The sequence below is a fragment of the Syngnathoides biaculeatus genome, chromosome 6 (genome assembly GCF_019802595.1).
Source record: "Syngnathoides biaculeatus isolate LvHL_M chromosome 6, ASM1980259v1, whole genome shotgun sequence".
NCBI lineage: Eukaryota > Metazoa > Chordata > Actinopteri > Syngnathiformes > Syngnathidae > Syngnathoides > Syngnathoides biaculeatus.
This window is the reverse complement of record NC_084645.1, coordinates 6621824-6649680: the sequence shown is the minus strand read 5'-3', so window position 1 is coordinate 6649680 and position 27857 is coordinate 6621824. Positions and strand designations below refer to the sequence as shown.

The 27857-nt window shown below is 44.0% G+C and overlaps 1 protein-coding gene and 1 long non-coding RNA gene across 3 annotated transcripts in view; one reads left to right on the top strand and one right to left on the bottom strand.

Moving 5' to 3' along the window:
• The window catches only part of slc12a3 (solute carrier family 12 member 3), a 48176-nt gene extending 24041 nt beyond the window's left edge, over positions 1-24135 (top strand). The window contains exons 13-26 of the mRNA XM_061821398.1: positions 2552-2653; positions 2762-2917; positions 2998-3097; positions 5839-5950; positions 6587-6712; positions 9664-9770; positions 9871-9953; positions 10166-10240; positions 12718-12822; positions 12910-13021; positions 16968-17054; positions 22899-23037; positions 23305-23372; positions 23513-24135. Coding sequence (XP_061677382.1) covers positions 2552-2653; positions 2762-2917; positions 2998-3097; positions 5839-5950; positions 6587-6712; positions 9664-9770; positions 9871-9953; positions 10166-10240; positions 12718-12822; positions 12910-13021; positions 16968-17054; positions 22899-23037; positions 23305-23372; positions 23513-23654 — 1514 coding nt within the window. The 3' untranslated portion in view covers positions 23655-24135. The remainder of the gene's footprint in view (positions 1-2551; positions 2654-2761; positions 2918-2997; positions 3098-5838; positions 5951-6586; positions 6713-9663; positions 9771-9870; positions 9954-10165; positions 10241-12717; positions 12823-12909; positions 13022-16967; positions 17055-22898; positions 23038-23304; positions 23373-23512) is intronic.
• LOC133501627 (uncharacterized) overlaps positions 1-27857 on the bottom strand; it is a 72203-nt gene that overhangs the window by 39403 nt on the left and 4943 nt on the right. The gene's annotated exons all lie outside the window — the stretch shown is intronic.

Here is a 27857-nt window from a genome sequence, read left to right as displayed (position 1 = left end):
TTTGTCTGCGTGTGTGTTTGTTGGTATCAGAATGTTTAAAATGCGTCAACAGTAGAGTATTTATACTTTGCATACTCGAGAAAAAAATAGAACAGTAAAAGTGTCTAGTTAAATCTCTAATTATGAAACCTTATGCAGCATTATTATTGCAGTACGTAATTAATATTCCTCGCTCAGAGAATCTTCTTCTGGAGGCACTGTTGGTGTACATAGCTGAGTTTTTTACCTTTGAGATGAGTTGGTTTCAGCTGGTGTGTGTGTGTGGTGTGTGTGTGTGTTGTGTGTGTGTGTGGTGTGTGTGTGTGTGTGTGTGTGTGTGTGTGTGTGTGTGTGTGTGTGTGGGTACCAAAATGTTTAAACTATGTGAACAGTAAAGTACATATTTATACTTTGCATATTTGAAACAAACATTTTCAATAGTACAAATGTGTAGTTAAATCTTTGTTTATAAAACCTTGTGTTATATAGTAACCTTTTTATTGCAGCATGTAGGTAATTAACATTCCTCACTTGGAAATTCTTCTGGTGGAGGTGCTGAGGTTGTAACTTGGGTTTTTATCTCAGAGAGAAACATGGTTATGGGGAGTTGTTGTCTGTTTTTTCTTCTGCCTCATAATTCCCCTATACAAGGAGATCACCCCGTCAACACAACTGTTAAACTCGACAGGTAGTACCGTATTGTTGGCTTGTCTTGTACAAACTTTTCCTCTATATAACGATGAGCAGCTTCATTGTTGGCGGAGGAAGCCATACAGGGGCAAATTTCTGAGGTCGTAACGCTTTTGAAATTTTTCAAAACAACCTTTCCTTGCCGAAAAGCCTCGTCCTTGAGGGGGTGTATCGCTCCTTGCAGCACGAGTACTGGCTGGAGGTTCGTCAGGACTTTCTTCAGCCTCTTCATCATCATCATTGGGCTTTTTTCCTGCAATCGTTTATACACAAAGCTAACGCAGCTTCCATTCAATGAATACTCTTATTTCGCAGTTACCACATATTTCGCTTCCTTATTAAAAGTTATTGAAGCATTTTTACAAAGGTTTGCAAAATCCTTCTTTATGTAGCGCACTGTGAATAAATTCACACCATAAAGGGGCAGCACAAAAACTTAACTTCAGCCACCTTTGACCATATCCAAAAGTTTTACTTTTTTGCTGATTGTCATCATTTTCTTCTTCCGCTTGGGTGCTTCAGAGGAAGTTTTCACATCAGCACAGCAGTTTGGCGGCTTTATGAACAAGAGAGATTATCGCACACACAGTCAACAGCGTAGAAAATGGCGGAAAGGAAGGACAAGTGAGAAGGAAGTTGCTGGGTGAGGCTTCAATGATGCGCAGCCAATCCGCTCACGAGATAAATTCACACGTGCCTAATCAATGCGTCTTCATGTATTGGCTGTATTTCTCCAAGGTTTTTTGGGGGGCCGGGAGGCGGTTTTATTGTACTGTCTCCACTATGTTTGGACTGTCAGCTAAACTCGTCTTCTACATCAAAAGGTGGTTCCATGTTTAACAATGCAGAAAAAGTTGAAACCAAGATGCTACTAAAGACAAACAATGCATGTGTATTGGAACTGGATTGAACAGACTATGACCAGGTGTTTCTCGTTGACTTTCTGCTCACTCACTGGCTTTGCTCTGATGACATTGCATTCAGTTGTGCAATCCATCCATGTTCTTTCCCGCTTATCCTCACAAGGGTAGCAGGGAGTGCTGGAACCTATCCCATCTTTCAACGGGCAGGAGGTGGGGTACACCCTGAACTGGTCGCCAGCCAATTGCAGGGCACATAGAGACAAACAGCCGCACTCACAATCATAGAGTGTCAAATTATTATTACATGTTTTTATGATGTGGGAGGAAAACGGAGTGCCCTGAGGAAACCCACACAGGCACGGGGAGAACATGCAAACTCCACACAGGCAGCTCCGGGATTGAACCCGGGACCTCAGAACTGTGAGACCAACACTTTACCAGCTGATCCACCATGCTGCCCAGTTGTGCAATGTGTTATCCATTCATCCATCCATCCATCCATCCATCCATCCATCCATCCATCCATCCATCCATCCATTTTCTCAGCCACCTATCCTCACAAGGGTCTCGGGGAGTGCTGGAGCCTATCCCAGCTGTCAATGGGCAGGAAGCGGGGTACACCCTAAACTAGTTGCTAGCCAATCGTAGGGCACATTGAGACAAACAGCCGCACTCACAATCACACCTATGGTCAATTTAGAGTGTCCAATTAATGTTGTGTGTTTTTCTGGATGTGGGAGGAAAACAGAGTGCCCGAAGAAAACCCACGTAGGCACGGGGAGAACATGCAACCCGGGACCTCAGAACTGTGAGGCCAACGCTTTCCAGCTGAAACACCGTGCCACTTCAATGCTATTATGTTGTATAATATTCTTAACTATTTAAGAAATATATTATTCCACCTAACCATAAATGCAACTCCAACTTATATCAAACCTAAATCATGAACAGAACGATGATATTTTGGAGACATTGACGGAGCTTGTCTGTGCTTGCTCTTTGTCTTTCTATTAATGCAGCTGAGTTGAACACGATAGCGCCGATAATCTCCAACTTCTTTCTCTGCTCCTACTGTCTGATCAACTTCAGCTGCTTCCATGCCTCAATCACCAACTCACCTGGTAGTATAAATTGACATCTATATTTGGGAAGTACTCAGAGATACATTAAATACATATATTGAGTAAAGATAAGATATATCCTGACATTGCATGTTCATTGTATTATAGGTTGGCGCCCAACCTTCAGGTTGTACAATAAATGGCTGTCCTTACTATGCGCTGTGTGTTGTTTGGTTATCATGTTCCTGTTGACTTGGTGGGCTGCTCTCATTGCTTTTGGTGTTGTCTTGCTCCTTTTGGGATATACACTCTACAAGAACCCCAGTAAGCATGCTACACACTTAGTTAAAGGCACAGATTATGTCATTAGCTCATGTTAAGACTTTTCAATACATTGTGCCTAGATGTGAACTGGGGCTCGTCAGTGCAGGCCAGCTCCTACAACATTGCACTGAATCAATGTTTGAGCCTGAACCAGGTGCAAGACCATGTAAAGAACTACAGGTTAGGTGATGAGTATTGTATCTGCTGTCTCCTGAATTATTAATTGGATTGGATATACTTTTCTTCACACAGCTACTTCACAGCAAAATAATAGTTTTGTTGTTTTCCTTCAATATTGAAACCAGTGGTTGTCTTTTACTCACAGAGGATCATTTCAAGATCATCTCATCTCATTTAATTTAACTAATGACTAACGATGACTAAACATATCTAAAACCAATGTCATTTATTCATCCAGGTCCTGACTGTTGTTTGTGCCCATGCAAAAAAACTGTTTAGAGTACCCACCGTTTTTCGAGTCCTGAGAGAGTGTGCTGGAGATCGCTCCTGCTGGGGACTCCATTGTTTTGTTAGGGACATCAATGCCCACTTGGAGAATGGAAGTGCATGATTGGGAAGAACGGTCCCCCCAATCCAAACCCAAGTGGTGTTCTGTTATTGGACTTCTTTGCTTATCGTGGATTGTCCATAACAAACACCATGTTCAGGCATTAGGGGTCCACATGGGCACTTAGCACCAGGACACCCAAGGTTGCAGTTAGATGATCGACTTTATGGCTGTGTCATCGGATTTGCAACTGCTTGTTTTGGACACTTGGGTGAAGAGAGTGAGAGAACTGTCTACTGATCAGCACCTTGTGGTGATTTTGCTCCGATGGTGAGGGAAGATTCTGATCTCACATGACAGGCCCAAACGTATTGTGAGGGTCTGTTGGGAACATCTGGCAGATTTCCCTGTCTGACGGAGTTTCAACTAACACCTCCGAAAGAACTTTGCTCATGTTCTTGTGGGGGGGGGGGTGAGTCCAAGTGGACCATGTTCCGGCATTGCTGAGGCAGCCGACCAAAGCTATGGCCGTAAAGGAATCGATGCTTGTCATGGCAGCAATCCCCGGACCCCTTGGTCTATCGGGGCATTTTGGCCTGTGGGACTCCCAAGGCAGCTGAATGTTATTGCCTTACCAAGCGGAATGTAGCTTTGGTGGTCACTGAAGTATAAACTCAGCATGGGAGGAGTTCAGTGTAGCTGTGGAGAAAGACTTCCAGACGGCTTTGAGGAAATTCTGGTCCACGAGCCAACGTCTCGGGATGGGTAAGGGATGAGGATGGGGCTCTGCTGACCTCTACTCAAGATTTTGTAAGTTGGTGGGGAGAATACTTCAAGGACCTCTTAAATTCCACTGACACTGCTTCTCTTGAAGAAGCAGAGTCTGGGTTCTCTAAGGCGTGCACTACAATATATGTACCCCGGGGGTGGATGAGATGCGTCCGGAGTTCCTAAAGGCTGTATGTTGTGGGGCTGTAGTGGTTGAAATGTCTCTGCAGCATTGCGTAGAAATCGGGGACAGTGCCTCTGGATTGACAGACTGGGTTGGTGGTCCCCCATTTTAAGAAGTGGGACAGGAGGTTGTGAACTACAGCAGGATCACACTCCTCAGATTCCCTGGTAAGGTCTACTCGGAAAGTCGAATCTCAGATTCAGGACAGCAATGTGGTTTTCATCCTGGCTGTGGAACGGTCAACCAGCTCTGTACCCTCAGCAGGATCCTTGAGGTTGCCTAGGAGTTTGACTAACCAGTCAATGTTTTTTGTGGCTTTGAGAAGGCGTTTGACCGTGTCCCTCAGGAAGTCTTGTGGAGGGTGTTCTGGGAGTATGGGGTACCAAACCCCCGGTTACAGGCTGTCCGGTCCCTGTATGTTTGGTCACCATTGCCACCAGTAAATAGGATTTGTTTCCAATGATAGTTGGACTCTGTCAAGGCTGTACTTTCACACTGATTCTGTTCATAACTTTCATGGTCACAATTTCTTGGCACAGCCAAGAAGTGGAGGCGGGTCTAGTTTGGTGGCCTCAGTATTGCATCTCTGCTTTTTACAGATGATGTAATACTGTTGGCTTCATCAAGACGTGCTTTCCAATCCTCAGTGGAGTGGTTTGCAGCCGAGTGTGACACGCCTGGGATAAAAATCATCACCTCCAAATCTGAGACCGTGGTCCTCAGTCGGAAAAGGATGGCATGCCCTCTGCAGGTCAGGATAAGATTCTGCCCCAAGTGGAAGACTTCAAGTATCATGTTCATGAGAGAGGGATGAATGGAGCCCGAGATTATCAGGCGCATCGGTGGAGTGTCTGTAGGGAAACGGCCTTTTTATCAGTCTGTTGTGCTCAATAAGACGTTAAGTCAAAAGGCAACGCTCACAATTTACCGGCTGATGCAAGTTACTCCCCTCAGCTATAGTCATGAGCTGTGGGTCATGACCGAAAGAACAAGATCCCAGATACAAGAGACCGAAATATGTTTCCTACACAGGGTGTCCAGAGTCTGCCTCAGAGATAGGGTGAGAAGCCCGGTCCTCTGGTTGGGGATCAGAGAAGATCCCCTGTTCCTCCACAATGAGAGGAGCCAGATGAGGTGGCGGGTCCAACTGATGCGGATCCCTCCTGGAGGCCCCCTTTGTGAGGTGTTCAGGACACGTCCCCTCAGGGACAACCCAGGACACGGTGGAGAAACTACATTTCTCGGCTGGCCAGGGAATCCATCATGAATTCCCATTAATTAATTCTGTCTATTTAGTTGTTATTTTCAACCAAGAAAATCATAGAAATTTGAAACACAAGGTCGCATGATGTATTGTATGTCATGACAGCAGGTGACTGTATTTTGTTTTATGAGAACAACTTGTACATGACTCTTAACACTTGGTCATCCGATGAACCTGATATTTCTTCTTTCTTTCAGGCCACAATGTTTGGTTCTGACAGGTCCTCCCAGCAGTCGACCGGGTCTAGTGGATTTTGTAAGCTGTTTCACAAAGAATCTCAGTCTCATGGTGTGTGGCCATGTGATTACTGTGAGTACAACACAGTGAATAATGTTTCTCACTTGTTAATTGGGTCAATATGATGGATAAATTTCCATTTTCCATGCTGCTTATCCTCACTAGGGTCATGGGCATGCCGGAGCCTATCCCAGCTAACTCTGGACGAGAGGCACGATAGACCATGAACTGGCACTTATAACCAAACAACTGTTCGCACTCACATTCACACCTATGACCAATTTAAAGTCTTCAATTAACCTACCATGCATGTTTTTGGAATGTGGGAGGAAACCGGACTACCCGGGAAAAAAACCCATGCAAGCGCGGGAGAATATGCAAACTCCAAGGGTGGGATTTGTACCTGGGTCATCGGAACAGTGAGGCAGATGTCCTTACCAGTCATTCACTTTGCCACCTTCTGGGCAAATTGAAGACGAATTTATGATTCGGTGTGAGTGGGGCGGTCTACAGGTAAGTTCCCTGTAATTGGCTGGCAATCAGTTCAGGGCGGTCACTGTTTCTTGCGTGAAGTCAGCTTTGAGAGGCTTAAGCTCACCAGCAACCCCAGTGAACTTAAGCAGTATGGATGGATGGAATTGTTCCAGATGCCTCATGACATATTTGAGAGTGTTTGTTCCTGACACCTTTTTCTGCACTCATTTCCAGACTGACCTCTCTCCAAAACTGCAGAGTGAAAGTCATATTTCCTGGTTGAACCAAAGAAAGGTGAAGTCATTTTACAAATATGTGGTGGCGGCAGACCTACGATCAGGGGTGAACATGCTGCTACAGGTCGGATATACGGGTCTTTATTGAGTACATTGTCTGTCTGTCTGTCAACCACTTTGTTTTCAAACCAACTATATTGGATGCTTTTCTAGAAGTTTCTGTATGAAACGGTGGAAAGTAATTGCATTATTACAATGACTGGAAGATGTATAATTTCTTCAGCACACCAATTTGTTTTTTTTAGAAATATCAATCATAAAAACTTTTACAGATTACATATACAGTAGTCATCTTTCTTTTTTTAATCTAAATTTTAAACATAAAAAAAATTCAAATACATTTTAAATATCTAAAAATATAAATGAAAATTTTGAATTTTAAATCATTTAAGAGGTCCTTGAAGTTTACCAATGTAATTTCAGGGAGGTAACTGACTGTAAGGTCGTGATGGGGAGAGTGTAGCTCGACAGCATAGTGTGGTGGTGTGTAAGATTACTCTGGTCGCAGGTAGGAAGATTAACAAGGCAAAGGTAGAGCAGAGAAACAAGTGGTGGAAGTTGAGAAAGGAAGAATGTTCTGTGGCTTTTCAGAAAGAGGTGAGAGACTCTAGATGGACAGGAAGAGCTCCAGAAGACTGTAATACTACTGCCAAGGTTTTCAGAGGCAGGAGAGTACTTGGGGTGTCTTCTGGTAGGAGAGGGGAGAAGGAAACTTGGTGGTGGAACCCCAAAATACAGGAAATTCAAGGAAAAAGATGAGCGAAGAAGAAGTGGGACACGGAGAGGACTGAGGGGAGGCGAAAGGAGTACATTGAGATGTGACGTAGGGCAAAGGTAGAGGTGGCGAAGGCTAAACAAGAGGCATATGACGACATTTACACTAGTACTACTAATACTAGATTGGATACGAAAGAAGGAGAAAATCTCTACAGGTTGGCCAGACAGAGTGATATAGATGGGAAGGAAGTGCAGCAAGTAAAGGTGATTAAGGATAGCAATGGAAATATGTTGGCTGATGCCAGTAGTGTGCTAAGTACTGGAGATGGAAAGAGTACTTTGAGAAGTTAATGAATGAAGAAAATGATAGAGAAGGAAGAGTAGAAGAGGCAAGCGTGAATGACCGGGAAGTGGCAATGATTAGTAAGGGGGATTAGAAAGGCACGGCACAGGATGAAAAATGGAAAGACAGTTGGTCATGATCACATACCAGTGGTGGTATGGAAGCAATTTGGAGAGGTGGCTGTGGTGTTTTTGATCAACTTATTCAATAGAATACACGCAGGAGAAAAGATGACTGAAGAATGGAGGAAAAGTGTACGAGTTCCCATTTTTAAAACAAAGGCGATGTTCAGAACTGTGGGAACTACAGAGGAATAAAATGATGAGCCACACAATGAAGTTATGGGAAAGAGTAGTGGAGGCTGGACTCAGGTCAGAAGTAAGTATATGCAAGCAACAGTATGGTTTTATGCCTAGAAAGAGTACCACAGATGCATCATTTGCCTTGAGGATGCTCGTGGAAAAGTACAGAGAAGGTCAGAAGGAGCTACATTGTGTCTTTGTAGCCGTAGAGAAAGCCTATGACAGAGTACCAAGAGAGGAACTGTGGTACTGCATGCGCAAGTCCGGTGTGGCAGAGAAATATGTGAGAATAGGACAGGACATGTATGAGGGCAGCAGAACAGGGGTGAGATGTGCCGTAGGTGTGTCAGAAGAATTTAAGGTGGAAGTGAGACTGCATCAGGGATCCGCTCTGAGCCCCTTCCTGTTTGCGGAAGAATGGATAGGCTGACAGATGAGGTTAGACTGGATTTCCCTTGGCGCATGATTATATACTGCAGATTATATTGTGATCTGCAGTGAAAGTAGGAAGTCGGTGGCGGAACAATTACAAAGATGGAGGCACGCACTGGAAAGGAGAGGAATGAAGATGAGCAAAAGTAAAACAGTATATGTGCATGAGTGAGAGAGGCAGTGGGGGAAGAGTAAAGCTCCAGGGAGAAAAGATAGCAAGGGTGGCCGACTTCAAATACTTGGGGTCAACAATACTGAGCAATGGATAATGTGGTAAGGAAGTGAAGAAACGGGTCCAAGCGGGGTGGAACCGTTGGCGGAAGCTGTCTTGTGTTCTATGTCTCTGCTAGGATGAAGGGCAAAATCTATAAAACAGTGGTGAGGCCGGTCATGATGTACGGATTAGAGACAGCGGCACTGAAGATACAACAGGAAACAGAACTTAAGGGAGCAGAAATTAAGATGTTGATGTTCTCGCTCAGAGTGACCAGGTTGGATAGGATTAGAAATGAGCTCATTAGAGGGACAGCCAAAGCTGGATGTTTTGGAGACAAGGTTAGAGAGAGCAGACTTCAATGGTTTGGACATGTCCAGAGGCTAGAGAATGAGTATATTGGTGGAAGGGTGCTGAGGATGGAGCTGCCAGGCAAAAGAGTGAGAGGAAGACCAAAGAAAAGGTTGATGGATGTTGTGAGGAAAGACATGAGGACAGTGGGTGTTAGAGAGAGTAAGATGCACGAGATAGGCTTTGATGGAAAAAGATGACACACTCTGGTGACCCCTAATAGGACAAGCCGAAAGAAAAAAAAAGATTTTTCTCAAAAAAATGTCATCTTGCATCCTGTTCCTATAGATTTACATGGCCCCATGATTTGGGGAAAAAAAAACCTGGTACATGATAATATAAGGGATTTGGATGCATGTACATATTAACACAGTTGATCAAAATGATAATAACAATATAACTGTATAACTTAACTAAATTTTAGGTTCCATTTGTTACACTGACACAGTGGCAAATAGTGAATGTTACATTAAATGTTTTTATCATCTCTCCACAAAAATTAACATTCTGTAGGTACCTCTTAATACTATTTACACGGTCAGGCCTGACTCTGCAAATTCTTTGAATATATTTTCTGTATGAGTTCCAGATACAGTACAATACGTTTTCCTTTCCTTTTCCGCTTTCCACTTGTAATGTTGTTTTGTGAACACCAGGGAGGAGGTTTGGGTAGGATGCGACCCAATGTCTTGCTGATGGGTTTCAAAACAGACTGGGACAGTGACTCACCTCAGGCATCACACAATTACATTGAAATATTGCAGTGAGTGCCATCTCTATGACTACACTTATTTAGCAGTAAGATTACAAAATGTGCCTTGAAATTCCCGTGGGTCTGTACATTTGTCTGTCCATTTGTCCAGGGATGCATTTGACCTTCAGTATGGTGTTTGTGTGTTAAGAACAAGAGATAGAATGGATATTTCTCATTTATATCAGTCACATGGTAAGAATCTCAATAAAAAAAACTGTAATATTAAATATAACAATTGCAATAAACTAGATATAAAAGACAATTGTCGGTGATCAGCGAGGTTAGGTCTTCTGGTTGTCTTTTAGGTTAGGCGAAAAGTCAGATGATTTGTTATTTTGAAAACCCTTTAATTTATAATTTGTTTTATGGTTGTTATTGTTCTTTTTTTTTTACTTTTTAAATAGCCAATCCAGTCTTTGAGGAAGGACCCGAAAGCGTAAACGTCAGACATACCAGTTCTGGTCTTAACATCATTTCATGTAAGTACAGTTTCCTTGTTTAATATATTATAAATGTAGCCATAAAGGTTTACACACACATGCATACACCCACACGCACACACACACACACACAAATATATATATATATATATATATATATATATAGATATAGATATATAAATAAGTAGGACACGGAGAGGACGGAGGAGAGGCTTAAGGAATACACTGACGTGTCAGAGGGCAAAGGGAGAGATGGAGAAGGCTAAACAAGAGCCATATGACGACATGTGTTCCAGGTTGGATATGAAAGAAGGAGAAAAGGAGCTCTACAGGTTGGCTAGACAGAGTGATAGAGATCAGAAGGATGTGCAGCAAGTAAAGGTGATTAAGGATAGCGATGGAAATATGTTGACTGGTGCCAGTAGTGTGCTAAGTCGATGGAAAGCGTACTTTGAAAAGTTAATGAATGAAGAAAATGGCAGAGAACGTAGAGTAGAAGAGGCAAGCGTGAATGCCCGAGAAGTGGCATTGATTAGTAAGGGAGAAGTTAGAAAGGCACTGAAGAGAATGAAAAATGGTAAGACGGTTGGTCCCGATGACATACCAGTGGAGGTATGGAAGCAATTTGGTGAGGTGGCTGTGAGGTGAAGTTTTGACCAACTTATTCAATAGAATACTAGCGGGAGAGAAGATGCAAGAAGAATGGAGGAAAAGTGTCCTTGTCCCCATTTTTAAGAACAAAGGTGATGTTCAGAACTGTGGAAACTACAGAGCAATAAAGATGATGAGCCACACAATGAAGTTATGGGAAAGGGTAGTGGAGGCTAGTTTTAGGACAGAAGTAAGTATCCAGGATGAAGGATAAGTTTATGAAACAGTGGTGAGGCTGGCCATGATATACGGATAAGAGATGGTGGCTCTAAAGAAACAACAGGAAGCAGAACTTGAGGTAGCAGAAATGAAGATGCTGAGGTTCTCGCTTGGTGTGAACAGGTTGGATAGGATTAGAAATGAGCTCATTAGAGGGAGAGCCAAAATTGGATGTTTTGGAGACAAAGTTAGAGAATATTTGGGCATGTTCAGAGGCGAAAGAGTGAGTATGTTGGTAGAAGGGTGCTGAGGATGGAGCTGCCAGACAAAAGAGTGAGAGGAAGACCAAAGAAAAGGTTGAGGGATGTTGCGAGGGAGGACATGAGGACAGGGGGTTGTTAGAGAGGATGATGCACGAGATGGGCTTAGATGGAAAAAGATGACACGCTGTGATAACCCCTAATGGGACAAGCAGAAAGGAAAAGAAGAAGATATATATATAGCCATCCATCCATTTTCTTAGCCGCTTATCCTCACAAGGGTCGCAGGCAGTTCTGGGGCCTATCCTAGCTGTCAAAGGGCAGGAGGCAGGGTACACCTTGAACCGGTTTCCAGCCAATCGCAGGGCACATTGGAACAAAAAGCCGGACTCGCGATAACACCTAGGGGCAATTTAGAGTGTCCAATTAATGCAGTATGTCTTTGGGATGTGGGAGGAAACCAGAGTGTCTGGAGAAAACCCACACAGGCACAGGAAGAATATGCAAACTCCACACATGTGGGGCCGGGATCGAGCGCTGGACCACAGAAATGTGAGGCCAACGCATTACAGCTGTGTCACCGTGTGATCCTGAACCCACCTGTGTGGAATTTGCATGTTCTCCCCGTCAAATCGCCCCTCAGTATGATTGTGAGAGTGTGACTGTTGTCTATCTCTACATACCCTATGTTTGGCCCGATGACAGCTGGAATAGGCTCCAGTATTCCTGTGATCCTTGTGAGGATAAGTGGCTCAGAAAATGGATGGATGGATGGATGGATGGATGGATGGATGGATGGATGGATGGATGGATGGAATAACCTTTGGAAAATATGACTTCACGTGTGGCTCTTTCAGCATGAGATATACTTGCTTACTGTATGTATAATGTGTGTGTGGTGTTCATGTATTTAGTTAGAAAACTTTTTTACAAAAATCTCCAAAATATTCAAATCTAAAAAGAAATAGACACCTCATTAGGGACATTTGCATGACCACTCAAATTAATTAACTACACTTGCACTCGCAATCACCCATCCCATGTAACTTAAAAACACAATGTCACCCAAAAGCTGTATTAGAAACAAACTCCATCATATAACGTATATGATGCAATTTATAAATCAATGAAAACTTTAACTAAAAAAAAAAAACATGTTCAAAATGTTCTCTCTGACTCTGACTTCAAAAGGAACATGTGTGTGTGTGTGTGGTGTGTGTGTGTGTGTGTGTGTGTGTGTGTGTGTGTGTGTGTGTGTGTGTGTGTGTGTGTGTGTGTGTGTGTGTGTGTGTGTGTGTGTGAAAGGAATTTATGACTCACCACTGATATTTGGTGTTTTTCAATGTTTCTGGTTTACCCAGAGTGGTGGCCAGCGAGTCCAGAACTACACACAAACATACTGCTCATATGCATGCAATTAATAACACCCACATTTTTTTTTCGCAGCAACTTTGCCCATTGAGGCAGAACCTCAGCTGAGTAGGCCTACACTGTTTCAGGAAAAACAAGGACAGAAGACAATTGATGTATACTGGCTGTCTGATGATGGAGGTCTGAGGTCCAAATGTGCAAGGCTATATACCTCAGTAATGTAAGAAAAAAAAAATCTCATTCATGTTGTCATATGTTCTTAACTAGGTCTTACCCTGCTGCTCCCTTACTTGCTCACTCGGAGGAAGCGCTGGGCCAAATGTAAAGTTCGAATATTTGTGGGAGGAGACAATTCCAATAAAGACGCAAGGAGAGAAGAGTAAGAACTTAGATCACTTACTTAACCTTTAAGGTAATGATCATTGCTCAAATACCTTCCTTGTTTTGCTTATTATGTAGAATTAATATTGTCATAGTAATGTGTACATTGCTTAGTATAGTTGCCGTGCAACATGCAAGTCTCATCATGTGTGTTTCATGGCCATTTTTAGGGGTACTTAAGCAACCCTAAAATGAATCCCAGATCTCCTCAAATAAGAGCCACACCTGCAAAAAATACCCTAGAAAACTACCAAAATACTGTAACTTTATAACTTGTTTTACAATGACATTATATCACATCACATTGTTCATATTGAATTATGTTTGGCACAAAACCAATGAAAAAGTTTGAATCCCACATTAGCAAACTTGCATCTCAGCCTTAAATACTTTATCAGTGTGTTACTTTTGGTGATATATAATTTTTTTTACCCCTCCTCGAGCTGTCACCTTATTGTGGTGGAGGGGTTTGTGTGTCCCAATGATCCTCGGAGCTAAGTTATCTGGGGCTTCATGCCCTTGGTCGGGTCACCCATGGCAACAAGGTCCTGGGTGAGGGACCAGACAAAGTACGACTCCAAAACGAGTACACCGGGGCCCACATCTGGACCCAGGCCTGGAAGTGGGGCTCGAAAGCGAGCGCCTGTTGACCAGGCCTGCACCCATGGGGCTCAGCCAGGCACAGTCCGAAAGGGTAACATGGGTCCCCCTTCCCATGGGCTCACCACCTGTGAGAGGGGCCATAGGGGATGGGTGCGATGTGAGCTGGGCAGTGGCCAACGGCGGGGAGCTTGGCGATCTGATCCCCACCTACAGAAACTAGCTCTAGGGACATGGAATGTCACGTCTTTGGCAGGGAAGGACCCCATGTTGGTGCGTGAGGTCGACAAGTTCCGACTAGATATAGTCAGACTCGGCTCTATGCACCGCTTGGGCTCTGGCGCCACTCCTCTTGAGAGGGGTTGGACTCTGTTCCACTCTGGAGTTGCCGACTGTAAGAAGTGCCGAGCAGTTGTGGGCATATTTATTGCCCCCCGATTTGGGTGCTTTACGTTGGGGTTTACCCCAGTGGATTAGAGGGTAGCCTCCTTCCGCCTTCAGGTAGGGGGACGGGTCTCATGCACCAAACAGCAGTTCAAAGTACCCACCCTTTTTGGAGTCCTTAGAGGGAGTCCTCCAGAGCTCTCCCTCTGGGGACTCCATTATTCTGCTGTGGGACTTCAATGCTCACATGGGCAATGACAGTGAGACCTGGAAGGGCGTGATTGGGAAGAACGGCCCCCCAGATCAAAACCCGCGTGGTGTTCTGTTACTGGACTTCTGTGCTCATCACAGATTCTCCATAACGAACATCATGTTCAGGCATAAGGGTGTCCACATGTCCACCTGGCACCAGGACACCCTAGGTCACAGTTCGATGATCATCTTTGTGGTCGTGTCAACGGACTTGCTACCGCATGTCTTGGACACTCGAGTGAAGAGAGGGGCAGAGCAATCAACTGATCACCAACTGGTGGTGAGTTGGCTCCAATGTTGGGGGAAGATGCCGGTCCAACATGGCAGGCCCAAACGTATTGTGAGTATCTGCTGGGAATGACTGTCCCTGCCAGAAGGAATTTCAACTCCCACCTCCGAAAGAACTTTACTCAAGGCCCAGAAGAAGCGAGTGACACAGAGTCTGAGTGGACGATGTTCCGCGCCTCTATTGCTGAGGCGGCCGAAGAGAGCTGTGGCCGTAAGGTGGTTGGTGCCTGTCGTGGTGGCAACCTGCAAACACGTTGGTGGACACACTAACTGTGAGGGATGCTGTCAAGATGAAGGAGTCCTATCAGGCATTTTTAGCCTGTGGGACTCCTGAGGCAGCTAATAGGTACAGGCTGGCCAAGTGGAATGCAGCTTCGGTGGTCACTAAGGCAAAAACCCGGGCATGCGAGGAGTTCAGTGAGGCCATGGAGAACGACTTCAAGATGACTTGGAGGAAATTCTGGTCCACCGTCCGGCGTCTCAGGAGGGAGAAGCAGTGCACCGTCAACACTGTGTATTGTGGGGATGGGGCATTGCTGGCCTCTACTCGGGATGTTGTGAATCAGTGGAGAGAATACTTTGAAGACCTCCACAATTCACCCAACACGCCTTCCCATGAAGAAGCTGAGTCTGGGTGCTCTGAGGTGGGCTCTTCTATCTCTGGGGTTAGTTCACCAAGGTGGTTAAAAAGCTCCTTGGTGGCAGGGTCCTGGGGGTGGATGAGATTCACCCGGAGTTCCTAAAGGCTCTGGATGTTGCGGGGCTGTCCTGGTTGACATGCCTCTGCAAAATTGCGTGGACACCAGGGACAGTGCCTCTGGATTGGGAGACTGGGGTGGTGGTCCCCCTTTTTAAGAAGGGTGACCGGCGGGTGTGTTCCAACTATAGGCGAATCACACTCGTCAGTCTCCCGAGTAAGGTCTATTCAGGGGTTCTGGAGAGGAGGGTCCGTCGGGAAGTCGAATCTCAGATTCAGGAGGAGCAATGTGGTTTTCGTCCTGGCCGTGGAACAGTGGACCAGCTCTACACGCTTGGCAGGATCCTCAAGGGTGCATGGGAGTTCTACATGTGGTTTTTGGTCTTGGAGAAGGACAACCGTGTCCCTCGGGGAATCCTGTGGGGGGTTCTATTGGAGAATGGAGTACCGAACCCCCTGATATGAGCTGTTCGGTTCCCGTACGACCGTTGTCAGAGTGTGGTCCGCATTGACGGCAATGAGTCGGACTCATTTCCGGTGAGAGTTGGACTCCGCCAAGGCTGCCCTTTGTCATCGATTTTGTTCATAACTTTTAAGGAAAGAATCTCTAGAAGCAGCCGAAGCATCACATCACTGCTCTTTGCAGATGATGTGGTTCTGTTGGCTTCATCAAGCTGTGATCTCCAACTGTCACTGAGGCATTTCACACCAGAGTGTGAAGCAGCTGGGATGAGAATCAGCACCTCCAAATCTGAGATCATGGTCCTCAGTCGGAAAAAGGTGGGGTGCCCTCTCCAGGTCGGAGATGAGATTCTGCCCCAAGTGGAGTTCAAGTATCTTGGGGTCTTGTTCATGAGTAAGGGAAGAATGGAGCAGGAGATTGACAGACGGATTGGTGCAGCGTCTCCAGTGATGCAGACTTTGTATCGGTCCATTGTGGTAAAGTGTGAGCTAAGTTCAATGGCGAAGCTCTCAATTCACCAGTCGATCTACTTTCCTACCCTCACCTTTGGGCACGAGCTGTGGGTCATGACCGAAAGAACAAGATCCCTGATACAAGCGGCCGAAATGAATTTCCTCCACAAGGTTTCCAGGCTCTCCCTTGGAGATAGGGTGAGAAGCTCCTTCATCTGGGAGGGGCTCAGTGTCGAGCCGCTGCTCCTGCACATTGAGAAGAGCCAGATGAGGCGGATGGGGCATCTGATTTGTATGCCTCCCGAAGGCCTCCCTGGTGAGGTGTTCCGGGAATGTCGCACTGGAAAGAGATGCCGGGGACAACCCAGGACATGCTGGAGAGACTATGTCTCTTGGCTGTCTTGGGAACAACTCAGGATCTCGCCGGAAGAGCTGAGTATCCCTGCTGAAGCGACTTCCCCCGCGACCCGACCCAGAAATGTGATAGAAAATGGATGGATGGATGGATATACTTTTTTACAGTAGGCATACTCACTCAAAATGCAATTAAATAAAATTAGTGGATCTTTACTGGGTACACCTGCATGCAAATAGGGCAAAAGCAAGAGGTTTCATTCTGATCATCAGTTGATTGGTTTGGAAAATATTACTACTTTAAAAAGCACTGGTGGACTGGTGTAAACCACCTTTCGCACAAAGGATAGGATAGGCTCCAGCACACCTGCAAGCCAAATGAGGAAAAGCAGGACAGAATCGAGAATGGATGGCTGTATCAAGTTTACAGTATAGATTTATTATTTCTTTGCAGGGTGATGACACTAATCAAGAAGTTCCGTCTTGGGTTCCATGATGTAGAAGTGCTTCCTGACCTCTTTCAAAAACCACAGTCCAGGAAGTAAGCCTGTAGGGAGGTTTACCAGAATGAAGCTGATTTAAATAAAATAAACATATGACTGTCATCTTAAAGTCTCTTAAAACTAATAATACATGAATAATCATATTCTAGGAATTGGATACAAAAATGTCAAATGCCAGGTTTTTGTCATCTAAATAAAACCACTAAAATATACCATTTCAAAACCTTTCTCACCATTAATGTACCCGCTAACCTATGCAACTTGTTTTTTATAAATACTTTATAAAGGCCAAGTAAAAATGAACAACAGATAATGCACAAGTGTGCACATGCTCACGGCTGGGGATGTGGCTGTGTTCAGAATTAACCAGTCACATTCAAATGTTCAAAAGTGTTCCCCATTGCCAAATTAAGTTCTGATGTGCTGCAAGATGACAGCATCAGTGTGCTCTTACTGTTAACTTATCAGTCAGAAAAAAGGTTCCAAGGCATTATGTATACCATTGAACAGATTGAAGAGAAGCATCATCAAGTGGAAAAACTTTATCTTAACCGCAACCTTAAGGGGGCTTCCAAATTGAGGACAAGATAAGAAGAAAATCAGAATGGGAGGTTGCCAAGAAGCCAACAAGAACATTAAAATAGCTCCATAAAGTTCTTGCAAGTGCTGACATTTTAGTCGATGTCAGTGATTCCCAACCAGTGTGCTGTGGCACATTGGTGTGCCGTCAAAGCTCCTCTGGTGTAAAATTTCACTTAGTTGGTCAAAATGTTCTTTATTTACAACAAATGTGTCTTTGTTCATCTATCTATGGTAGCAGCATCTAAAGACAGACAGAACAAACAAATGTGTCATGCCCAGAACATGAGGCTGACCCCAAAATGCACGAATCAAGGGACCAGGTACATTTCGGGAAACGTATTTATTTGGTTCAAAGTCGGTTCACAGGCAGGCAGTCCAAACAAGCAGCAGTGTCAGAATCAACAGGCGTAGAGGCAGGGTCATCAACTAGGCAGGGTTCGGTACACAGCGCATCAAAGGCAAGGACATGGAGTTGTGGGAACCTGACATGAAGTACAACGATCTGGGGAGGACCAGACCCTACGCGTGCCAATATATACGGACCACAAATAACGAGACGTGATGCAGGTGAGGCAACTGCAGCACGTGCGTGCCGGGTCAAGGACAGACACACCCATGACAAAATGCTCTGCTATTTGATGGCAGAAAGTTTAGAACTCACTTGTGTATCTACTTTTTGTGATAATTTTGTGTGTATCTACTTTTTGTGATAATTTTGTTTGTTGGTGTGCCGTGAGATAGTTCAATGAAGGTTGGGATTCACCAGTCTATGTGCTATGTTTGGTGCAAACATATAACTAATTGCTCTTCACCAAAAGACTTGACACTAAACCTACAGTGGAGCCTTTTTGATCAGTTGGAACTCAGACTTTGTCAGGGTGGAAGGAATTACAAAAAATTCCAATGAACATCCGTGGGGTGACTTGTGTGCACAGGAGATAAACACACATCACTGTCCTCATGTCCTCCCTCACAACGTCCATCAACCTTTTATTTCATCTTCCTCTCGCTCTTTTGCCTAGCAGCTCCATTCTCAGCACCCTTCTACAAATATACTCACTATCTCGCCTCTGAACATGTCCAAACCATCGAAGGCTGCTCTCTCTAACCTTGTGTCCAAAACATCCAATTTTGGCTGTCCCTCGAGTGAGCTAATTTCTAATCCTATCCAACCTGTTCACATCAAGTGAGAACCTCAACACCTTCATTTCTCTACCCCCAGTTCTGCTTCCTGTTGTTTCTTCAGAGCCACCATCTCTAATCCGTACATCATGGCCGGCCTCACCACTGTTTTATAAACTTTGCCCTTCATCCTAGCGGACACTCTTCAGTCACAAAGAACACCAGACACACAATTGTTCCATCCCGCTTATGCCCGTTTCTTCACTTCCTTACCACACTCACCATTGCTCTGTATTCTTGACCCCAAGTATTTGAAGTCATCCACCCTCGCAATCTCTTCTCTCTGGAGCTTCACTCTTCCTCCACCTCCCCTCTCATTCATGCACATGTATTCTTTTTTACTTTGGCTAATCTTCATTCCTCTCATTTCCAGTGCGTACCTCCATCTTACTAATTGTTCCTCAGCCTGTTCCCAGCCTTCACTGGAGATCACAAGATCATCTGCGAACATCATGGTCCAAGGGGATTCCAGTCTAACCTCGTCTGTCAGCCTATCCATTACAACCACAAACAGGAAGGGGCTCAGCCCGGATCCCTAATGCAGTCCCATTTCCACCATAAATTCTTCTGACACACCTACGGCACATCTCACCACTGTTCTGCTGCCCTCATACAGGTCCTGTACTATTCTAAAATATTTCTCCACCACACCAGACTTGCGCATGCAACACCACAGTTCCTCTCTTGATACTCTTTCAAAGGTTCTCTCGAGGTCTACAAAAACACAATGTAGCTCCTTCTGAACTTCTCTGTACTTTTCTACGAGTATCCTCAAGGCAAATAATGCATCTGTGGTACTCTTTCTTGGCTTGAAACGATACTGTTGCTTGCATAAACTTACTTCTGACCTGAGTTTAGCCTTGACTACTCTCTCCCTATCTTATTGTGTGGCTCATCTTTATTCCTATGTAGTTTTCACAGTTCTGAACATCGCCTTTTTTCTGAAAACTGGGGACAAGCACACTTTCCCTCTTTTCTTCTGGCATATTCTCTCCCGCTTGTACTCTATTGAATAAGTTGGTCAAATACTCCACAGCCACCTCACCAAATTGCTTCCATACCTCCACTTGTATATCATTGGGACCAACTGTCTTTCCATTTCTCATTCTGTTCAGTGCCTTTCTAACTTCCCCCCTACTAATCATTGCCACTTCCCAGTCATTCCCGCTTGCCTCTTCTACGCTATCTTCTCTCCCATTTTCTTTATTCATTAACTTCTCAAAGTACTCTTTCCATCTACTTAGCACACTACTGACACCAGTCAACATAATTCCATCGCTATCCTTAATCACCTTTACTTGCTGCACATCCTTCCCATCGCTATCCCTCTGTCTGACGATTCTGTAAATATCCTTTTCTCCTTCTTTCATACTTATCCTGGTGTACATATCGTCATATACCTCTTGTTGAGCCTTCGCCACCTCTCCCTTTGCCCTACGACGCATCTCAATGTATTCCTTTTGCCTCTCCTCAGTACTTGCTGTGTCCCACTTCTTTGCTAATCTCTTTCCTTGGATGACTCCCTGTATTTTGGGGTTCCACCACCAAGTCTCCTTCTCCTCTTTCCTACCAGAAGACACCCCAAGTACTCTCTTGCCTGGCTCTCCGAATAGCTTGGCAGTAGTATTCCAGTCTTCCGGGAGCTCTTCCTGTCCATCTGTTTCATCTGTCTGCCTGTCTCACCTCTTTCCGAAAGGCCACACAACATTCTTCCTTTCTCAACTTCCGCCACGTGATTCTCTGCTCTACCTTTTTCTTCTTAGTCTCCCTACCCGCTACCAGAGTCATCCTATACACCACCATCCTATGCTGTCGAGCTACACTCTCCCCCACCACTACCTTACAATCGGTGACCTCCTTCATATTACACAGTCTGCACAAAATATAATCCACCTGCGTGCTTCTGCCTCCGCTCTTGTCGGTCACTCTATGTTCATGTCTCTTCTGGAAATAAGTGTTCACCACTGCCAATTCCATCCTTTTTGTGAAGTCCACCACCATCTGCCCCTCAAAGTTCCTTTGATGAATGTCGTACATACCCACCAATTCTTCATTGCCCCTGTTTCCTTCGCCCACATGTCCATTGACATCTGCACCAATCACAACGCTCTCTCTCTGTCTGGGATGCTCATGACTACTTCGTCTAGTTTCTTCCAGAATTTCTCTTTCAACTCGAGGTCACATCCTCGCTGTGGGGCATAGCCGCAAATCACATTATGCATAATACCCATCCATCCATCCATTTTCTTTGCCGCTTATCCTTACGAGGGCTGCGGGGAGTGCTGGAGCCTTTCCCAGCTGTCAACGGGCAGGAGGCGGGGTACAGCCTGAACTGGTTGCCAGCGAATCGTAGTGCGCATACAGACGAACAATCACACCTAGGGGTAATTTAGAGTGTCCAATTAATGTTGCATGTTTTTGGGATGAGGGAGGAAACCGGAGTGCCCGGAGAAAACCCACCCAGGCACGGAAAGAACATGCAAACTCGACACAGGCGGGGCCGAAATCAAACCCGGGTCCTCAGAATTGTGAGGCCAAGGCTTTACCAACTGGACCACTGTGCTGCCACATAATACCCTCAATCTCAAATTTCATCTTCATCAATTAATCTGATACTCTTTTCAGCTCCAAGATATTCTTAGCCAGCTCTTCTTTTAAAAAAACAACAACTCCATTTCTCTTCCCATCTACTCCATTATAAAATAATTTAAACCCTGCATCTAAACTTGTAGCTTTCCCCCTTTATATAATAATATAACAATATATCAACCTATCTCCTAATCATCCTTCCTCCTCTTTTTTGACTTCAACCTACATTATCTGAGTTTCTACCTATGCCTCGCAGGTTAACAGTTCCGGGGGCGGGCCGAGGAAGCCTGGGCCACGACCTCACAGTTATGGAATTCGTTAGACGAATGCTCATATATTTTTTCCACAGTCTTACGCCGGATGCCCTTCCTGCCGCAACCCTCTGCATTTATCCGGACTTGGGACTGGCCGACAGGTTGCACAATATTGTGCTTCCCAACGGGCTGCAGATAGTAATAAAAAAGAAGAAGAAGAAACAATCAAATAAACAAAGTCAGCTCATATGGTACACAAATCTCATACTACTTGTGTGAAAATATAAAGGATATGGCGATTTACAGGATACGTGGATGGAAGGGATTCAAACCACAATGGCCCTCACTCTAGTAGTTGAAGGTTGGGTTGGGTCCACGTTCGATGTGGACATGGTCCTCGTTGTATAGGCAACAAAGGTAATGTTGTTAGTGCACTAAGCTAGGCTAAGCTAGAACGATACGGCTCCAATTTGGGTACTAAGATGTACTCAGATAAGATTTGTTACATTTCTTATACGCCCTCATGGCTTATGAAGTTACTCACATTTGATGTTTCTTCCACAGCACAGATTGCTCACAAACCTCAGGTTGTTAGCCCGCTAAGCTAAGGTAGTCTGGGCCTAAAAAGCGAGTTTACGTTGAGGTTTCCACTCGCCCAACTTCTTAATAAGTACTTAAGGTCCTCGTTGTATACGATACGTAGATTTTGTAGGTCATGTAAGTACAAGCATTTGATGTTTACCTCCTCACCAAATATTCAATTACATACGCGACTTGATCTTAACAAGCTCGTCTAGGCTAGGCTAGGCTGCGAACCTTCAATGCGAACGAATATGGCTCCAATTTGGGTACTAAGATTATACAGATGATGATTTTAGTCCACTGAAGTCGTCACCAGGGGCGTCCCACATCGAGTATTCACCATATTTGGTCCAAATTCATCTATCTGGAAGGTTTTTTCAGGCAAATATTTCCACGTCAAGGTGTACCACAGTGATAGACTTTGACCCAAAAAGACAGAGTGGAAAAAAATAAAAAGGCGGTAAAACAAAGCAATAGTTTGAGGATGGGCATATTTACGCATCCACATTATTTTTTTTTTTTCTTCACTTATTTATGTTTTAATTATCTATTTTACCCAATAGGGCAATACGCTGCATAGGCTGCACAGGTCAAAGACCATATTAATGGTGGAGAAAGTGCACTGTTGCATCCATTGTATACCTTTCCTAACCTGAATATGTGACTCTGTGATGATCTAATTGTTTGCAACAGCATTCACCACTTTGAGAATATGGTGAGTTCCTTCAAGTTGGACATAAACCAAAAAAATGAATCCGATTCTGGCTCATCAAGGGCACATGAGGAGCCCTGGTGGATTACTGACCAGGATATGAAGAGGAACAGAGCCAAGGTCTGCCACATGTAAACACACACGCACGCACACACACATGCACACACACACACATATGCATACACACACACTTATACACTGGTTTTCATGTGGGATGAGGACTTAGGTAGTTATTTTATTATCACCTGGGAGAAGCAACGGACCGGGTGTTTGCCGTGGCCAGTGCAGCAGCTACCCCAACCGGCTTCACTGCTTTATTATATTTTATTGCTTCAGTTATTTTTGTCATAAAAACTGAAATAACTTGTCATTTTCTGTGGGAATCAGACCTTCCGTCAGATTCGTCTAAATGAGATCCTACAGAATTACTCCAGAGAAGCTGCACTGATTATTATGTGAGTATTAGTAGCCGTGCATTCTATATACATATACATATACATATATATATATATATATATATATATATATATATATATATTCCATTAAATTGAACAGACACTATCAACATCATTATTCTGCCCTTGTACACATCCAGCACGATGCCAGTGAGGAGGCGAGGGCTGTGCCCCAGTATTCTGTACTTGGCATGGCTGGAATTCTTGTCACGTGATTTAAGGTCCCCTGTCCTGTTGGTCAGAGGAAACCAAGAAAACGTCCTCACTTTCTACTGTCAATGAATTGTTCTACGGTGTCTTGGGCAGAGATAATGGACAGCAATTTCTTAGTTTTGACAGATCATCATTACATCGTAATGAAAAAGTTCATTTAATAATTTCATTTTAATCAAAACTATACATTATCTTACAAAAAATCAAATGATGATTTTAAATGGCAATCATATGTTGAATATGATGAATATGTATGTTGACTCACAATGATTAGTAACCACATTATGCATCCTGAACATGCTCAATCATGTTTTGTGTCAATTATTGTCGTTGTAGTTCTCGAACACAACCTAAAAAAATACTGAGCACTTCAAGTAACACCATAAGGAAGATCATTAAAATACAAAAAAAGAAATACAACAATGTAGACCCAAGTGTCTATCAAAATAAGGCAAAGCTTTTTTTTTTCATTTTGGGGTCAGTGGTGATTCTCAAAAGATGTAATCTCAATTGTCTCTTGCTAAATGTATGGTTCAGATTTTCAAAATAAATCTTAATACCATGTCATTAATCAAGCGAGTGGCTTCCATTCATTGTTTTTTTTTTTTTTGGGGGGGGGGGCAGTATTCTGTTAGATCATCATTTTAATTATTGTAGCCGACTCTAGAGTCTGATTCGCCTGCTCTGTCTGGAAGTGGGATTGTGGACAGTACTAAGAAGACAATTTGCTGTTCCGCCCAACACCTGACAGAAGTGCTTCCACACCTGGGAGGCGAACTGAGGACCTCAGTGACTATGTCAATGGGGATTCTGTAAAGTTTGAAGACGTGAGTGACAAGGAAGTTAGCAGTTTCAAAGGCAGGTTGTAATTTTTATGAAGGGGTACTTAATGAGCATATTTGGAGAAATGATCAATAATGGTAGGAATGATTTCCTTTCATATTATTACCTTTGGAGGGAGGTAGGCCAATTATGAAGTCCAAGGCGATGTGGGACCAGGGGTTGCACGAGATAGGTAAGGGGTGCAGCAGAACAGCCGGGGTCATATGTGAAGTCTTCTCTCGGGCACATTCGGAGAAGTGCTGCTGTGGGTGAAGTGAATGGTGGGGGTGATGCCAGGATGACAGGTGAATTTGGAGTTGATAGATAGGACAAAAAGGCACAGAATGCAGTTTCTGGGATTCGGGGTCGGGTGAGGATAAAATGGCCCGGGCAGTTCTTCTTTAAATTTCTCACCAAAGGTCTTCTCCCCCGATTGCTCAATTTAGCCAGATATCCAGCTCTCGGAAGGGATCCACATGGATGAAGCAAAGGTTGCCAAAAACTTTCCTTGTGCACTAGAATTCACCATCGCCTCACATCACATCGTGTTACTTTTCATTTCCTATGTTCAGTGTTTGTTCCTCATCCTCCAATGTACCGTGGCATCGCAGGACTTTAAGAGAGCATCTTTAACGCCTTCTCTGAATAAAAATTGTCAATATAATAAAAAAAGTCTTGAAAGCTGTCACAAAAGCAGGAACGAATAATACATAGTTCTAAATCAATTTAAATTTTCATCCCCACAACCTTGACATTTGTGTCTTGGAATGTCAATGGCATTTGATCACAGGCAAACAGAATTAAGATTATGGATTATATTGCTGAATTCAAAACAGATTTACTCCTCTAACAAGACTAAATCAGATGAAAAATGGCTCATTAATTGTAATTTTACACTTTTTCGATCTTTTACACCTGCAGACAAGGAGGCTCAATACTAGTCCGTAAAAGATTACTTTTTACAAAAAAATAGTATGGTACAGCAGTGGATCCATGCAAAAAAGAGGAGGAAAGCAAATTTGTTGGAATGCCCGAGTGGGAAAGGTCTGGTCTGAAGCCAAAGTAGAAAGTGCAAGATGAGATGGTGTGTAACTTTAAAATTCAACCTTGGCACAGCCTGATCCAGGATGAAAGCACAGACACAGTACATACAGTGCACAAAAAACCCAATTCTGTATTTTAAATATAGGAGGAAACATAACATTAACCTTAAAACGGTTTGGGAGCATCATCTGCAGGGTGTCGGTGGAAATTCAACTATTATGGGTCGAAGACATTGAAGAAGAGGAACATGATGATTAGGAGAAAGGTTGATACAGTGCCTTGTGAAAGTATTTGGCCCACTTGTACTTTTCACCTTTCTCCACATTTCAGGCTTCAAGCATAAATCCATCCATCCATTTTCTTTGCCGCTTATCCTCACGAGGGTCACCGAGAGTGCTGGAGCATATCCCAGCACCACCTTTTGCTGCAATTACAGCTGCAAGTTGCATGGGGTACAGTGAAGAAAATAAGTATTTCAACACCCGGCAAAATTGCAAGTTCTCCCACTGAGAAATCATGGAGAGGTCTGAAGTTTTCATCATAGGTGCATGTCCATTGTAAGGGAGATAATCTAAAAAGAAAAATCCAGAAATCACAATGTATGATTTTTAAACTTTACAATTTACTTGTGTGATACAGCGGCAAATAAGTATTTGAACGCCTATCACCTAGAATTCAGATCCTCAAAGACCTGTTAGTCTGCTTTTAAAAGTCCACCTCCACTCCATGTATTATCCTGAATCAGAAGCACCTGTGTAAGGTCGTTAGCTGCATAAAGGCACCTGTCCACCCCATACAATCAGTAAGACTCAAACTTGTAACATGGCCAAGACCAAAGAGCTGTCCAAAGACACCAGAGACAAATTGTAGAACCACATGCCTGGAAAGGGCCACGGAGAAATTGCCAAGCAGCTTGGTGAAAAAAGGTCCACTGTTGGAGCAATCATTAGAAAATGGAAGAAGCTAAACATGGCGGTCAATCTCAATCGGAGTGGAGCTCCATGCTATGTATCACCTCGTGGGGTCTCAATGATCCTTAGAAAGGTGAGGATTCAGCCCAGGACGACGCGACAGGACTTGGTCAATGACCTGAAAAGAGCTGGAACCACCATTTCCAAGGTGACTGTTGGTAATACACTAAGACGTCATGGTTTGAAATCATGCACGGCTCGAAAGGTTGGCGAAAGGCTTGCTTAAACCAACACGTCAAGCCTCGCCTTAAGTTTGCCAATGACCATGTTTATGATACAGAGGAGTCTTGGGAGAAGGTTTTGTGGTCAGATGAGACCAAAATGGAACTTTTTGGTCATAATTCCACTAACCGTGTTTGGAGGAAGACAAATGATGAGTTCCATCCCAAGAACACGATCCCTACTGTGAAGCATAAGGGTGGTTGCATCATGCTTTCGGGGTGTTTTTCTGCACATGGGACAGGGCGACTGCACTGTATTAAGGAGAGGATGACCCCGGTCATATATTGTGAGATTTTGGGGAACAACCTCTTTTCCTCAGTCAGAGCATTGAAGATGGGCTGTGTCTTTCAACATGACAATGACCGGAAGCACACAGCCAGGAAAACCAAGGAGTGGCTCTGTAAGAAGTATCAAGGTTCTGGCATGGCTTAGCCAGTCTCTAGAAGTAAACCCAATAGAAAATCTTTGGAGGGAGCTGAAACTCTGTGTTTCTCAGTGACAGCCCAGAAACCAGTCTGATCTAGAGAAGATCTGTGTGGAGGAGTGGGCCAAAATCCCTCCTCCAGTGTGTGCAAACCTGGTGAACAATGAAAAGGTTATGTTAGGACAGCAACCTGGGCTAATACCTGGTTCCGGCCTTAAATGAAGTTGTTTTTCCTGCAGGCTCCGGCCTTGTGTGACTAGCCAAAACAGCGTTGTTTTTTTAGCAAGCACCGGCCTTGAGTGGCAAGCCACAACGGAGGTGTTTTTCAGCAGACTCAACGGTCTTGGGTGTCTAGTTAAACCAGTTAGATCCTGTTTTGAGACTTGTCCACAAATGGCAGCATTCCAACATTGCATATATTAGCTTTTTTTCTGCTTTTCCACACACACACAGACACACACTTGGTGTCGGACCACAGCCTTTGTCTGTGTCACACTGTGTATCACAGAGCGCTCTGTTCATTAAACCTCCAAGTGTTTGTCATATTTCACACCTCTGGAGTCCAGTTATTGACCGAACCTGGAATTGGACGAACACTTGGAAGGATCCCAAAAGGACCTCCTTCCAACAACTACAGGAACCATTTGATTTCTGTAATTCAAAACAAAGACTACTGTACAAAATATTAACATTGGTTTTCTCAGGTGTTGAAATACTTCTTTGTAGCTGTTTCACACACATAAATCGTTAACAAAATCATACATTGTGATTTCTGGATTTTTCTTTTTA